This window comes from Cygnus atratus, chromosome 4 (genome assembly GCF_013377495.2).
Source record: "Cygnus atratus isolate AKBS03 ecotype Queensland, Australia chromosome 4, CAtr_DNAZoo_HiC_assembly, whole genome shotgun sequence".
Lineage (NCBI taxonomy): Eukaryota > Metazoa > Chordata > Aves > Anseriformes > Anatidae > Cygnus > Cygnus atratus.
The window spans coordinates 67,929,992-67,946,396 of NC_066365.1; the positions used below are offsets into that span (position 1 = coordinate 67,929,992).

The window sequence follows — 16,405 nt, forward strand, 5'->3', positions numbered from 1 at the left end:
ATATGCCATGGGAAAGAACAGAAACAAAATTAAGGCAGCATTATGGGTACAGCAGAAGAACAAGAGGTTTGGCTAAGAAGATATTCCATACACTGTATAAACTTATTCATGTTTCACTCCCAACACTTTAACAATCCTAGAAGTTACAAATCTTTTCATCTCTTCAAACAGTTATGCAAAAGTCATGGTATAATTATGGTATAACTCTAAATGCAATCAAAGCTTTTGGGCTTATTACTGGGGCGGAGCCAAACCAATTCCAAAGCGATGGCTGCAATACTCCTATAGCTGCGCCGACTAAAAAGAGACAAACCTGGAGATAGATTGGGTGGGAGAGGTAGTGGGGAAAAGTTGGAAAGTTATAGTAAATGAAAGAGTTCTACTCTTCCAAGAAGTGCAATGCTTCATCTTCCTGCGTATGGTAATTCATCTTTAGTTAGTCTTTTCAAAAATTAAACTCTTACTCTTCTCTGAGGGAAGAAAAAATACAAAAACAAAACAAAAAAAAGAAAACCTTATCACAGTCCAGTTTTGTTTCTTGACTGCACAGCTAAAATAAGAGTTGACAAGAGCAGCCAATCATTTGCTACCAGGTACCAACATTGACAAGGGAAAAACATGTAAGAGTATTTTGACTAAGAACGAAACCAGCACGTGCTCTGTACATTAAGCTACTACTTTAAAGCTTATTCCAACATTTCCAAAGAACAGCCAAGCGCTGCGAAGTTAATCAAAACAAGATGCCTCTGAAGAGCTGAGTACTGTGAGGGATCCTCCAGCGCGCAGGACCACCCAGAAATTGCCTCTAAGATGCAAGCCCAACAGAAAGCCTAACAGCTGGGAAACCAAGCTTCGGCAAGTTAAACCCTTCCGTCCCCTGTGTAACATTACCTCCCCCATAGGACTGCTGCAGATAGAAATAATGCTCATTCAGAAATACAGCTGTACACTTGAATTTTGCATTTTATGATCTCCAAGTCTTAGAGAAGTTTTGGCAAGCACAACTATCAGATACAATTAGAAGCTCGACTGTGATACTTTTCTGTTTATTGCAAACAGCTCGGTGATTGTGAAGCATACCTACAGCTGCAGATGGTTCAAGTATTCCTGCATACTTTTAAAATACTCCATATTTGATAGCTGCTGAAAAGGAGAGATACAGGGGAAAAGATACACAGTGAGAATACATCAAGCTTTTTTTTTTCTTTTCAAATAAACAGAGAAAAATGTCTTACAGCAATAGTTATATTTTATTTTCTCTTTTAGTTTCAAATTGCAGTATTTTCAGCATTTTTTTTAAACTTAAACATACATCTAAAATTATACGCTTTCTTTTTACTTTGAGTACAATTGCTTTTTGGGTTGGGGCTCCAAGCTTTTGCTTCTCATTGCCCTCAAGCTAAATAAGACAACACCACAGGGTGCTGCGCATCACATGCCTTTACCTTGTCCTTCGTCAGGTTGATCCGACTCGATGGTATGCACACACAGACTGATGTGAATGATAAGCTCACACAAAATGCACATGACAAAAAGCAGCGCATGCGTCACGAATGCTCTGCAGCATTTATACCCAGTTAACGTGAACACAGCTAAACTTGACATACTGTAGAAGCTCTCCTGGGTACGACTGTGGGATTCTCAAGATTTTCAATGGATACTTCAAGGTAGCATGCACAAAGAGTTCACCTGAAATCTCAGCGTTAGGTAAGATTAGCGTATTGAACTTCCCCATAATTTTGCTACATTGCTTACTCTAGTTCTTACAGCAGCTTGCTTTTTTTTTTTTTTTTGACTTTAAAATAAGGAAGCTATCTAAAAACTACAAAAGTACTTTGCTCCTTTATAACTTTCACCAACTGCATCCTTTTAACCAAAGTTGTTTTAAAAATAAAAGAGCAAAGCACCTATCATTGTCACATAGTTGATTTCTATCATTAGTGCAAAATTTAGTTGGGATTGTACATGAAAAAGTCTGCCTTATTCAATGGACATACTTGAACCAGTCCCCTTTTTACTCCCACCCCATCCCTTTCAACCACTGGGTAAGATCCTGAATGACCAAATTTAATTAGACTGCTTATTGCTATATTTATTGCTCGTTATACCCTAAAGTTTTCTTTTATTTTAGGAAGCGTAAATGCTTAGCTATTACAGCTCCACAAAACTGTAAGACAAAAAAAGAGGTCTGCTGCTCTTGGAGAACTGTCTTTGCAGTGTTTCTGACACAACCTCCTTATCTGCTATATAAAGTTAACAGCCATTTAAAAAGGGGAATGGCAAGACAGAATGCTCTTAAAGCAAAACTACTAAGTATCAACAAATTACTTTCAACCCAAAAGGTTACACTCATTCCCCACTTCATTTGATCAATATCCGTTCATGTATTACTCAGTGCTTACGGATAGCTGATGTCTTTTAGGCAACAAGCAACTTCTTGGTACTGAGAAGCCATTCCGACCAAAGCAAAAGTAAAACACAATCATTTACTAAATGCTTTAGGGAAGAAATGACATCTGAGTGTATACTCAAGAGATTTAAATAAACTCACATTCAGTTTCAACTGGCAAAGAGCATAAGCAGTAAAGAGACTACTTCAAATCCCCCCAGTAAGAACTGATTTACAATGTTTTGTAGTTTCCAGCTCCTCTTGCAGTCAGTGCAAGGGATGGGGCATGCTGAATAAAACCAAACTTTAATGGAATAGGGAGTAGCTGGCCCAAGAGCTTGTAGAAAGTGGGCTAATATAAAAAGCTCTTAAAGGAGGGCCACACGATGGATTGAGTAGATTCTTTGATGACTCTTGTTGTAAATGACATTTTAAACATTCATCTGTCTTTTCACTGAGTCTTTTTCTCAAGTATGCTCCCATTTACACTGTATGTCTAATCTTGTAAGGGGGTAAAGAAGTCCGTTTCAGTGCAGAGCACACTGAAGGAATTCTTTGCTTTGGTTAGCCAGCACAGCAAATGCAAGTCTTAAGGCCAAACAAATGAAATACTGAACAGCCCGGTTTTCAGAAGTAGCTTGCTGTCTACAGCAAGTTAAAAGCAGTCTGTGAAATAAAGCTTCACCTTAAATCAATCTCAAGGGACAAGCGCTTTTTTGTTTTCCCTCTTTAAACCCAACACCAGTATTTCTTAGTGGCCCTTGTTCTGCTGCTGCAGTCCCCACCACAGATCTATCGGCTCCTGTCACTAGAAGCAGGGAGGAGTGATTTTAAGTAGGATTTCACTCCAAGGAAAGGGAGGGTGGGGAAAGCAACTAGAGGAAGTAGACAGAAAAGCGTGCCGCAGGTGAAATGCTAGATTTGAAGCACTACAGGTGTGTGTTCCCACACTAGGAAGACCCTTAAGTTACATTCCCTACAGGTCACTGGGAATTTCTAAAAGGAGGTGCTGTTCTTTAGACACTTTGGAAACACGGTTCAGGAGGTATACTACGACAAATCTCCAAGAGAGGTTAAAACAAAGGAAGTTATTACTAGCAGTGAATCCTTGCGAGGTTAGAACTGACTGCATCGGCTCTAAAGCTCATCTAGAGCTGGGTAATGCAAGTACTTGCCTAAAGGCCATTTGAGGAAAAGGGGCTTTGTCACATCAGATGCTCAATGTACTCCTTTCAGTGGTTGGAAAGATTCTATGGCAAGTCCCAAATGGGTTGGTTTGGAACGTTTTATTCAGGGGCTAGCTCCCATTATGCCAAGGTAATCAACTAGTCTGTGTTAATCATGAGGAGCTTAAAATTATGAAGAATTTAACAGTTTGTAACACAACGTATACTGTTGGTGAGGATATGACTAACCTGATGCTTAAAAAATATATTAAAATCTATTTTAAATTTTGGAAAATAGCTTACAAAAATATCTTCACTTAAACTATATATCATACAAAAACTGACTGGTGTGGGGGTTTACAGTACAAAACGATTATTGGTGGTTACAAAAGGGAAGAGTGATCTATACTACCCTTCATGAAAGCACAGGGTATTATATCTCACTGCCTTGGATCAGTCTCCTATCAGAATTATGATAATTTCCAATGTAACTCAAAACTTTCAAACAGTATCTATTTATTAAATCTTTTTCTGAACTCGTGTTCAGTTTCTTTTAAAAATCACCACAGTGCTGTGGCCCAAGAAAGAAAAGTAACCCAACTAAGGGCAGAAATAATTGCTCCAGATAGTAAGATTTGTAGAGAGCTAAATACAGCAATGTCTACAGTTGTTTCTACTGCCCATGTTATCAGTTTTTGTCTACCTAAGAGGAAGTGACCCCAGTGGACAATTCCTTTTAAATCAATTAATGGGCAGAAGCAACAATTTTTGGTCTAAATTGGAATTAGTTTAAATACATGGGTTTAATAAATACAAATATACACATCTGTATACATTAAATGTTGTCACGTGTATAATTTCAACATATACATTATATACAGAAATACATACAAGTACATGCTCCTCCTGACAACACTATTTTGTTTTTCCAAGTGTCACCAAAAGGTGTGATAATAAAATGAAGAGAGGTTAAATATAGGACGTGACTGAGAACCCAGCTATCATTTTTCTATAAGTCAAGAATTAAAGCAAATACAACTAAAGACAAAGGCTATGCTAGATTTTCCCCATGTAATGCTTACGAATCAATGGGGTTCCCTGTGTGGTAAGCAAAAGGTAAATCTGGCCCTGTGGAGTGTTCTAAAATTCATGGATATTTGTACTGTGTGTCTAAAGCATTATGTATACAACAGGTAATAAAAGAGGTTGTGTAATCTAACACCTTAGCCAGTCCCAAAGTAGACCACAGCAGCCTTCCGATTCTCAACTGCTAGCATAGATTTGTTTAAAGTAAGAGTGGTTTGAATCGAGATGACTCCATGGTCTCATTTAGGAAATGTCAAATGGTTATTGACTACTGGGGAGCTTGCACCGTTGTCTCTTAAAATGTTGTGCAGCAGATAAGAGCAGTTTCTTAAGTATACAAAAGGCTGATCCGAAATAACTAGTCCTCTCTTTCACCATTACATCTGAAAATGAAGGAATTGAAAAGAAGCTACAAGTGGACCACAAGAACGCCTCCTTAATCCAGTCTCTCAAGACAAATTAAATCAACATATTCCAGTTTTAAAGCACTTTAAGAAAAAAATGAGATGCAAAACAAGATGTAATCTGTACATTAAGATGGATTTTCAAAAGGAACATAAATTTGAGCACGAGGAAAAAAATGAGGACAGTACAGATGTCAAAACATTCAGTAGCGTGGCTTCTGTTCATCTCAAATTACAGCACAGCTCATGCATCACACATCTTACAATTTTACATACTGTACATGATATAGAAATAGAAATATTTAAGTTAAAATTTCTTTTACTGATATACCGTACTCAAAATTTAAATCCTGAGAAGAAAAAAGAAAAAAAGTGTGGTTATGTATGTGCACTACATCTCCGATACCACCAACACATACACCACAGGGTATAAGAAAGTCCAGAGAGGAATTACATGCTGGAAGTGTAACTCATGAAAGCCATTTTCTCTTTTCCTTGTTTGGGATAGACATTGGGAAACGATTTCTATTCTGTACTCCACAACAGTATATACATGTACGTAAAACTATGAAGTTTTCTAATGACTGCAGCTTACAATAATAGAGTGTTTCTGTCAGTTTCTTACCAGCTGCAACACAGTGACTTCAGCTGAACATTAGGAAGAAGAGTACTAACAGTTACTTTGCACATAGTACTTGCTCATATTTTATAGTTAGTAAATCTGTCTCAGGTTAGTCCCAAACATCCCTTAAATCTTCCCACCCACAGGTGCTTGGTGTCAACAACAACAACAAAAAGTACACTATGCTTTTCAGGTGATTTCCAGTGCTGCAGAGCACTTCTCCATGCATTCTGGAAGTAAAAACTGGCCATATTTATCACAAATGCAACCCCAGACATTTCTCGATCTTGCATTCCCCATAATTCGTATCAGATTCCAACACTAGTCATGCAACTCCAATATGCATCAGGACGTTCAACATGCTGTGACCTTGTGGACATTTTGCAAACAAGTTAGTAGGCGATGATACGGCGTTCCTGGTGATGCTACCACCTCAAACACTGACTGAAAGGCCCTCCGATCTAATTCTTCATCTATCTGATGTCGGTAGAAGTCTATGGCCACCAGACAGAAGATGTTAACATCCACTTGCTCCAGTTTTCCCATTCTGCTGATAATATGTGGAAGACTGAGATATAAGTTAAGGTCATAATGACAGAAATTGGTCACGGTCTACTAACTTAAACATTGTTCTCCAATAAAACGGTGTCTTTTTGAGTTCACCAAAAATGTTGTGCAAAATATTGTCATGTAGTAATCAAACCGCTACTACAGAAATCCTATTTCTTCATTAGCTTCACACAATTTCTTATTCTCAAACTCCTTTTAACCTACCAGAAGTCTTACTTCTTTACCCAATGGGGGAAACAGTGCAGTCAGAACTGCAGTACCAACTGCCTGTAACCAAAGAGCACTGCTGAGATGAGGAGCCATCAGGAAATTTCAAATGATGTCACATGGCTACTCTTTTGCCTGGTCATTATTTTTTTGATTTTTTTTTTTATATATATATTTTATCTTGTAGAAGGGATACAGGACAAAGCTTTTGAAGATATCCAAAGATATCCAGTGAAGTTTTTTCAAAGTCTCTTAAAGTATGGAACTTCCCAATCACCTTGCATAGCCACAAGGAACAGAACTTCACACAGCAGTTTTAGGTAACTGCATTCTTACCACCTAATTAGAAGTTCTTTTTTTCCTGAAAACTCAGGCACCAAAAGCACAAAGTGATATATATCACTACTAGCTACAATAAGCCTGTTTGTTTTGGTGTATTAAAATATGTGCTTTTACTGCCCCCCAAGGCTACTGATGCGCTTTACAAAATCACTAAATTTACCATAAAGTGGCACACATTCAGTCTGTTTAGGATACATCGCTGAAATCCATTGACTGGTGGAAGCACTGACAAAAAAACAGGAAAGACTCCACATGGCCATTGCCACTGGTGTTCTTTGTGTGAAATTAGACAGAGACAGCATCACCCAGTCACGGACCATTGAGGACTGTCCGGTGGTATGTAGTGTCTGGAATACCTGCAAAGAATATTTCACACAGGAATAAAGACATGGCAGACAGACATAGGAAAGAGTTTGTTTTCTCTTGTAAAGGTTTTCCTCAGCTACAAAGCTCTGAGATTCACAAACTGGATGGCTGGCGACAACTCTGAATCTAAAGAATTAATGAACTCAATACACAGACAAAGTGAATCTGCAAAGAGTCAGCCAGGATCCAACTGGACTCATGGCATCTGTGCCAAACTGAAGTGAACGTACAAAAACACAAGACTTGCTTTGTGTCTCTATTTTTAATATATTGAATGTGGTGTGCACATGCGCTCTTAAGTGATGCATGAGTCCAGTAAGCAGGTGCTGAAGAGCAGAATACTCAGAAGCACAAGTCCACAGAAGCCTGGCTGAGTTCGTAAGCCCAGATGACCTAGGATGGCTCACTGAGATCTGAAGAACCTGAGCAGCAGAATCCCTACTATTAACTTCCTCTTTATTTTTCCTTATGAAGGTGATTCTAGCCCTCCATTTCCCCCAGAACACAAAGCTCATAGTAGCACACCTCAGTCACCACTGAACAGTTTATTATATCTACCAAAAATTATAGTTGCCCCTTATATTCCACTACTGAAGGGCTGTCACTTATTTAGAAGTCCTCTGAAACATTTAAGGAAAAAAACCATTACCTTATAAACTACTGTTGCCATAAATTGCGGGTAAGGCTGCTGATTGGATAAAAATTCTCCAATAACTTTATTCATTACGTCTTGCGGGGGGAAAAAGTCATCAAGGAACTGTGGAAGGATCCGGGCCACTACTCTAGCTTCAAAAGGAAATCCCTTCCTGATCCTAAAAACAAAAAACAACATTTTATGATTTAATTCCAGTAAATATCTTGTTATTTTTCAATTTAATTGCAATAATTCAAGACATCACCTAATCTTACACTAACAATATAGCAAAAGTAGTCTACCAAAGCTGTTAGAAATAATTGGATGTCATTCCCTCATCCAGACACCCTTTCCTGTTTTTCCCTTTCTCAAGTAGCACATGCTTTTGAACCTCTCTAATTGCTTTAGAGACACAATTTCACAACAGAAAAACTGAAAAGGCTAAACAAGAACAAAACTGACAGGGAGATCACTAATGCTAGTTATCAGAGAAAAGACTATTCATAAGCAGAACCCTGCTTTCCATTCATAACATCTTTGCATCTCTTTCATTCAACACCAGAATGACCAATATATCACAGCGGAAAAGCAAGCTGCACCATAAAGAGGAGGAAAGCTATTTCACTTTAAGGACAATTTTATCTAATGAACACTGATTGGGAAATCTTCCTAATAATGGCTGCATCTGTTGATGTGTCACGATCAAGGTAGTAACTGTTGTAGGCAATAATCATATTTTCTGCTTCTACTATTCATGTTTGTTTTGCTAACTCTTAGGAATGATATTTTCACAAGTACTCAGGCACAATTCTAGCTCTGTTCTCACTGAGAGCAGAACTGAAACCCTCATCCAGTTTTATGGAAAAAACACTGAACACCTAAAAAAAATGTAAATAACTGTCCTACAAACTACTATGCAAAATCTAACGTGCTATGCTCACTTAACACAGCTTGAGATTGTCAGATCAGAACAGGGGGTTTGAAATACTTCCATTAAATGAGTTCCATGTGAATACAGAAATTTTACTGTACCCTTCCACTGCAATTACTTAACAGCCTTGGAAAGAGCAACACTTGGGGGGGAAGGGGAAAAGAGGTTTTAAACTTTTAAGGCTGATTTCAAAGATTATTTCCTGTAAATTGGATTTATATCCTTGATTATGCAGAAGACATCCTGAAAAGCACTCAAGAGTTTGACCTGAAGGGAGCTGGAAATACATTTATAAAGTATTACGGTTTGTGCAACAGAGTATCAGTTAGAACACGTCTGTTTTCCATTTACATTCCTGTACAATTGTGCTGCATTCAGCAATTCCATCAGTGTTACTGCGTATACTAGAAGCATCAATTTTAAGCTATGGTAAGCAGAGAAATATCATTAATTAAATATTAGAACTGTCAAACAGAGAAGTGATGAGACAGTGCCAAACAATCATTTCCCCACTGGTGCCCCATGACACATTTTACCATGTTTTATCCTCTCACCTATCAAAAAGGACAGATACGCGTTCCATAGCCACAATCACAGATTCACTGTCAGGGGCCGCAGGATTTGCATCTGTGGAACGACTGGGGCTGATTTTTTCCTTTCCTAAACCAAGATAATTTGTTGCAAAATGTGAATGCCAAAATAAGACCTTTTTATCCTTAGCAGCGAAAACAATTGAAAAAATAGCACTGCTAGTAAGCTAACAGTTCTCAGCACAAAGGTATAAAAATAAATAAATACCTGTGTACATGCAAGTCAGCATTAACCCAAGCGCTGCCATCGCTCTGTGGGGGCTCTGCACATTCACTCTGTCAACACTCAGTTTAACGAGAGATTCACTATCCAGCCTAGAAAGTTGCTCTGAAAGGAGGAGTCGTTCCAATCCTCTCAGGACACAATGATAAATAATGGATGGCGTTGATTCGTCACTTCCAGACACCATGACTCCACACATCTGAAATAAAGAAAAAAGCCATCTAGTTGTTTCTGAGGTGTATTTAGATCATCTTCTAGCAACATAACATTATAGCTAGCATGTGAGGAACTGCATCAAAGACCACGGTATTAAGAAAGCCTGATGAAACAAAAACCTTTATCACAAAAAATAAAGTGTTAAATATCTCTATGTTATAAATATCCTGGGTTACATGATCACCTTTGACTGGGGGCATTACCACATACCTGTATAATTCCTGCAGAGAATTCAGGACCTACATCAAGTGGATAATTCTCTATCAAATAGAATGCAGCTGCACACATTACTAAGATGTGCTGTTGGTTATGGACGTTCACACAACTGTAAATAAGCAAAAACAACTGTTGTCACATCAAAGTTGTCTAGGTCATGAACAGAGACAATACAAATAAGACTCAGAAACACCGAGTATTTTTTCCACGTGAAATTTATGCGGTTTTTTTAAATTACACAAAGTATCACCAAGTGATTTGCACAAAATTGCCACATGCCGTATAAGAGAGCGCTAGTTTTCATGGAAAGCTGGTCTAACACTCCCCCAATTTTTTTCAGCTATATAGTTACAAGCCAACATTGCTTGACTTGTCTAGAAGAAAAACACAGTTCACTACTGATCTTGCAAGTCTCATTCAAAGAGTATGCCTTTTAACAGAAGAGTAAGGTAAGGTTTAGGGAACACAATTTACCAAAAAATCTGAGCTTTCAAGCTGTTTTCCTACCCTCAAATATGTTTTTACTTCTGTAAATCAAACAAAAATGGCTACAATTCATTTGCAAGGTTTCAATGAAACTCACAAAACTTAAGCTGTTTTATGCAACAACCTGCTTTAAAATGTACTGACAACAGCAAGTCTTTTTGTTCACACAAACATGCAACAGTTCCAGTCAGAAGTAGAAACAGTAACACTGCAAGAGAAGCTAGTTTTTCAAGTTCCAACAAGGCAACCCTAAAAATCTTAATAAAGTTTTCTTTTTTTTGTTAGTTTTTAAGCGCCAGACTAAAATAAGCCGGTATATTTCTACACGTGTATTCTTTCACTTAATGTAAAAACAGGGGATGTTTTGTTTGTTTTAAATGAAGGAGATGGTGGGAAGGGAAAAAAAAAATCTTACTGTGCTACTCCTCTCAAATTGGAGAGCAAATAATCGCTGATAATTGGAATGAGCTGCTTCGCTGTCTCATCAAGCAAGTCACACTCGAGGATATAAAGAACTCCATGCAGAGCTCCAATTCGACTTGGCATGTGGGTACTTCTTAGAGTGGATTCCAGCAGTCGACTTACTGGTTCAGCCACAGCTTTATCCTAATACACACAAAAAAAATTACTCATTAGAAGTCAATGCCAGTGAGTCCTGCCACTTGGAAATTCTTGGGAAAAAATTGTTAAAAAATTAGATTGCTAATTATTATTGCTAATAATTTATGCAAGATTGTCGTAAAACAGAGGCTAGCTTAAAACAGTACTTTGAATCAATCACAAGATCAATATATCTGATAAGAGATGACTTGCAGATTTACTAATAAACTGATGCCACAAGATGATCAAGTTAACTTTTTACAGCTAAAACAAGCTATCCCATAATTTAAAACCAAAGCCAAGATAAGCATTGTAAACTATACGTGATATTAGGGATCATTTACATACAGGACTTAGACAGTTGGGATTTTCTGTCTTTCCAGCTACATTACAAAGGATGCTTCCGTACTGAACTGGCTGGTAGATGCCTACAGCCTGTGTACAAAAGAATACTCTTCCATCCACTCAACTAACAGTACAGTGCTCCATTTATTTGTTCTCCAAAACCACTGGCACTCAGATCTGCACATCTTTCTATCCATCACTCCCGCGTTTAATCTGCGAACATTAAGCTGGCATCAGATCACAGAATCGTCTAGGTTGGAAGAGACCTCCAAGATCATCTAGTCCAACCTCTGTCCTAACACTAACAAGACCTCCACTAAACCGTATCACTAAGGACTACATCTAAACGTCTTTTAAAGACCTCCAGGGATGGCGACTCAACCACTTCCCTGGGCAGTCCATTCCAATGCCTAACAACCCTTTCAGTAAAGAAGTTCTTCCTAATATCCAACCTAAACCTCCCCTGGCGCAACTTCAGCCCATTCCCCCTCGTCCTGCCACCAGGCACGTGGGAGAATAGACCAACCCCCACCTCTCTACAGCCTCCTTTAAGGTACCTATAGAGAGCGATGAGGTCTCCCCTGAGCCTCCTCTTCTCCAGGCTAAACAACCCCAGTTCCCTCAGCCGTTCCTCGTAAGACTTGTTCTCTAGACCCCTCATCAGCTTCGTTGCCCTTCTCTGGACTCTCTCGAGCACCTCCATGTCCTTCTTGTAGCGAGGGGCCAGATACTTTACCCCCCATTAACAAAGTTCAATAAACCTACAAGAACATGCAAAAACTATTCTAAAACGTGTTAGATTTGAAAAGCAAAATCTTATTTTTCTTACAGTGTATTCTAAGTATTTAGGAGAAATTACTTTACCTTATTCTTGTACTCATGAATTATCTAAGACACAGGCCAGTTTTACAGCATGTGCTCTCCACCTGCTCTTTTTCTCTAGAGTTGCTCTCTTTAAGCAGATTTTCAACATGACTGACCACAGGACAACAAGCAACTCTTGGTGGACTCAGCCCCCCTTTCATTTTTCTCCCACCAAGCAAGATATTCAGCTGTTTGCTTTTGAGCAAGTGCTACTAGCTCACTGAGTGGGTAATTACAGCTTAGTCAGAACAAGCTGATCTCTGGAGCTGCTTTGATAAGTTTGGCATCTCTTGCAAAGACTTTCCTTGTACTGGTGCTGCTGCAAAAGCTACTGCAAGTCCTACCCCTAAGTCTTTCAATACCTTTCTTATCACTATTATCCATATAGTTTTACGTTAGTCTCAATGTTTATAGAAACGTTAGCTTTTTTTCATAAATAGTCCCACTCTGAAATGTCCATTGGAAGATACTACTCCTCTCTGATATACATAGTTAAAAAGAGCAATGCAGACTTGCATTAATGTCCTTTCCTTAAAGATGGAGGTAAAACAAGAGCGAGGGAAAGAAAAGGGACACATGACTATCAAGTTAAGTACTCATTTTATGCACTGTTCCAGCCTCTTACAAGGGAAAAAAAGACAACATAATTAACAGATTCTGCAGCAGAAATGAAGGACTAGTAACTTAGGATGTTCTATAGGCATCCTCTAATCCCTAGAGGCTCATGATTTTGCAATAAATTTCCAGGAAAATTTCTTACCATTCCAAGAACAGCAGCAGCTTTACAAGTGGCTGGTATCAAATACTGTACAAGAATCTCATCTTCTGATGGATGCACCTTTCGCAATTCTGTCAATGTCGTGTACATCATCTCAAACTGATTCCTTTCTGTAAATAAGTCTGATACTGCCAGAAGCTATACACAAATTAAAATCAAATACAAAAAAGCCCATTAGTAGCTAGCAAAAATTGACTCTCTTACAGTTGTCAGCAAATACTCTTCAATTGACCTATTCAACACAAACATCAACTTAAACGTTCGAACAACAATTGTTAACTTGCGCAGTGTTCCACCATCTATCCCACTCCTAGTGTTTTCTTTATCCAAAAGGTTTACAAAACCAAATCCACTATAGTGATTCTGGAAAATGAATGAAGGTTGCTATTTACAATGTATTAAAACACCCAGCACATACTCTTTCACAATGATAGTTTCATCTAAGTCTGTTAGTTGTTACTAGTGCATAATGCTTATCAAGACACATTTAGTCTTGCTTGTACGCTTCAATAGTCACTTTAGTCCTTCATACATCAATTGTTTTTGTCTTCATTTTCTTAGGGAGATAGGATAAGCAAAATCCTGAAATTTACTTTTTGCAAATAGTCAATTAAAGGACTGTCATGTGACAATAAAGTGTTTGTAATGTAGTAGTAGAATATGCAATCGAGATGTTTATATAGTTTAAATGTTATGCTATAGCTGTGCAAGTTATATTTCTGCACTACCCATACAACACCACTGCCAAGGAAGAAAAAACAGTGTTTCTTGCATATTAACAGATATTTTACAAACACTTCTTCACTCTGAAGATTTGGTTACATATACTCAATTATTACTCAGAACAGTATTTTAGACTTACTGATCGCACCACTTCACTAATCAAAATGACTGGTGTTCTCTTGCTAGGGTTTGACGGCAGTATCCATTGACTATATAGCTCAAGCAAGAACTGAGAACAAGAATGTATATCTACACCAGCCCGATGCTTCCTGCAAAGCACAAAAAGCAAAAGTTAAAATGGCTATTCCTAAGTCCTACCAAAATGCTTAGTTTGAAATAATTTTTACTATTTATGCTTTTTATCTCATTTATTTTCAACTAGCATCCAATTTATAAAGCTGCTTTATTGAAATTCAAATGAAGAGAGAAAAGCTGACTGGTAAGTCAAAGGAGAGACATAAGACACCTGGTATTAATAGGAGAGGTTGGTGGTGAAGAAGGAGCAGGTATGTCATTCTCATCTTCTTCATCCTCACCCCACTCTTCTTCTCTCAGTGGAGTGATATTATTTCCTAACCATATGGAGTGTATAGAGACCTTGCAACATGAAGAAAAAACAAAAGAAACTCATCATTCAACACCTTCATAGTCAGATTAAAAAAACCCTAAAAGACCAATGCATTTTTCATTTAAATTACAGGCAATGAACACACAGCTTCAACATTTACATGAACTGCACGTCGCTTTATTATTTTTTTTAAACCTTCATCAACATTTTAGTTGAACTAACTCATTGTATGGCAATACAGCTAAAAACGCTAAAAGTAGTGCGTGCTCATGGGATACAGCCAGATAAAAAACATGCATGCATTACCCAAAGTCACCCTACTAGATCCAAAATCTAGAGCAAAGTGTAAAAATCATATTAAGCAAGAAAATAATTCAGAAAGAACTGTAATGACTGCAAATCATATCTAATTGCAATTTAACCTTTCTTCTGAAACCAGAAAAGAATAAGATGTTAAGTACTGTGACTCAGTCCCTATAAAGAAGAAAGACCCTTAGTTCAAATTTTTCTTTATGAAGTTTAAAAAACCCTACAGTGGATTTATTTAAGATTAAAACAACAATACTTATTTTACATGGGGTATTTTTTCCTTTCCTAAGGACAACTGCATGCTTGCAATAGCAAAATAAAATCCAATAGTTGAAGTTGAATCTAATACTACAAGGGCTCTTCAGCACGTAGGACTGAGGAGTAGAACAACTCAATAGCTAGCTCATGGGTAGACCTCATACACAAAAGCAAAAGTTCTGAGAGGCAGATTAATGGGCTGAGAGGAATCGTGATTATGATCTACTCTGAATATCAGAGTCCTCCATTTAAATTTGATGCTAAGCAATGCTTCTGAAATGGATTTCCACAAATTAGAAGAAAATGTAACAAAAGTTAAGCTCAAAGTTAAAGTTTCAACAAACCTGTCCCAGTTTATAGTCCATATCTCCTATTTCTCGTTCAGTATTGATCTGCAGTAAGAGTTTTTCATGGCTGATAAGAGCACCTATAAAAAAACAGAAAGCAAGCTTTTTTAAATATGCTTCTCTAAACAGATCTTAAAATGGCTTAACTTCCTGTAAATGGGATGTCAAATTCCTAAATGCTTATCTTAACAACTCCTAAAAGTCATGGCTATTTTTTAAATGTAAGAGAAATCCGTCCCCACTCCTACAAAGGCACCTACCTGTAGTAGCAGGAGAAAGTGATGGAACGGGGTCCCAAGCTTGATATAAGTGATGAGTAGCAATATTATCTCTCTTAGATACCATTGCTTGGATTTCTTGTTCAACAATTCCCCTGATAACACTTAGCTTTCTCCCAAACCTGAAAGTACAAAAGAAATTTATTTAATCAGATTTTCCATTTAACATTTTTGTGCAAGTCTGACTAACTTGCTCTACAATGAAAATAAGTGTATACTTATTTTCATTACCAGGGATGCTAAAACTGAGAAATGTTTAGAGATGCACTCTGCCCTCTGTTGCCTAGATATTACTTTTATTGTCTTTTAACTCAGCAGGTTCATGAAGCAAAGTCCATGCGAATTCTCTGTAAACAGATCCACCTGTACATACACTTAGTTAAAAAACAGTCTACACATTTTTGCTATTGCTAGATTAAGCTAATCGTAACTACATATTAATCACAAGTATAAACTAACACATTTTAGAGTAAGTGAAAAATTACCTTGTGTCCAGAGCTTTTAAAGCTTTGTTGCGGGGCTGCTGTTCCAAACAGCTGACTGCTGGATTGCCTGCAACAGGTATTGTCATTGCACTCAGCACCAAGGAAGTTATGGCTTGTACTGCAAGAACATTAATTTGGGTCCTCTCTGTATCTTCCTGTAAAATGAACTTACTGTAATTTGAATTGGAAAAAAAAAAAAAGAATCCTGAAAGCCCTGAGTATTAGTTTGTTACCTTCCACTAAAGTATCATCAGCAAGCCAGACAACTAAACTTCTTCCTATTCAGAAATTTGGCTGACATAAGAAATGCACAAAAAACACTGCAACTAGCAGAAACACATCCTTCCATCTCAGAAGTCCTACATGCATTCTCTAATCCCAACAGCATTAAAACCTCAAAAC

The 16,405-nt window shown here is 37.7% G+C and overlaps 1 protein-coding gene across 2 annotated transcripts in view; it reads right to left on the reverse strand.

The window, feature by feature from the left end:
* Positions 1-1,227: 1,227 nt before the first annotated feature.
* Positions 1,228-16,405, reverse strand: part of HTT (huntingtin) — an 85,625-nt gene continuing 70,447 nt past the window's right edge. For both annotated transcript variants that reach the window (XM_035547341.2, XM_035547340.2), the window contains exons 55-67: positions 16,004-16,158; positions 15,501-15,640; positions 15,238-15,320; positions 14,225-14,355; positions 13,898-14,027; positions 13,018-13,173; positions 10,864-11,054; positions 9,957-10,071; positions 9,516-9,729; positions 9,272-9,377; positions 7,802-7,964; positions 6,982-7,142; positions 1,228-6,235 (exon numbers count right to left, since the gene is read on the reverse strand). In XM_035547341.2, coding sequence (XP_035403234.1) covers positions 6,022-6,235; positions 6,982-7,142; positions 7,802-7,964; positions 9,272-9,377; positions 9,516-9,729; positions 9,957-10,071; positions 10,864-11,054; positions 13,018-13,173; positions 13,898-14,027; positions 14,225-14,355; positions 15,238-15,320; positions 15,501-15,640; positions 16,004-16,158 — 1,959 coding nt within the window. In that variant the 3' untranslated portion in view covers positions 1,228-6,021. The remainder of the gene's footprint in view (positions 6,236-6,981; positions 7,143-7,801; positions 7,965-9,271; positions 9,378-9,515; positions 9,730-9,956; positions 10,072-10,863; positions 11,055-13,017; positions 13,174-13,897; positions 14,028-14,224; positions 14,356-15,237; positions 15,321-15,500; positions 15,641-16,003; positions 16,159-16,405) is intronic.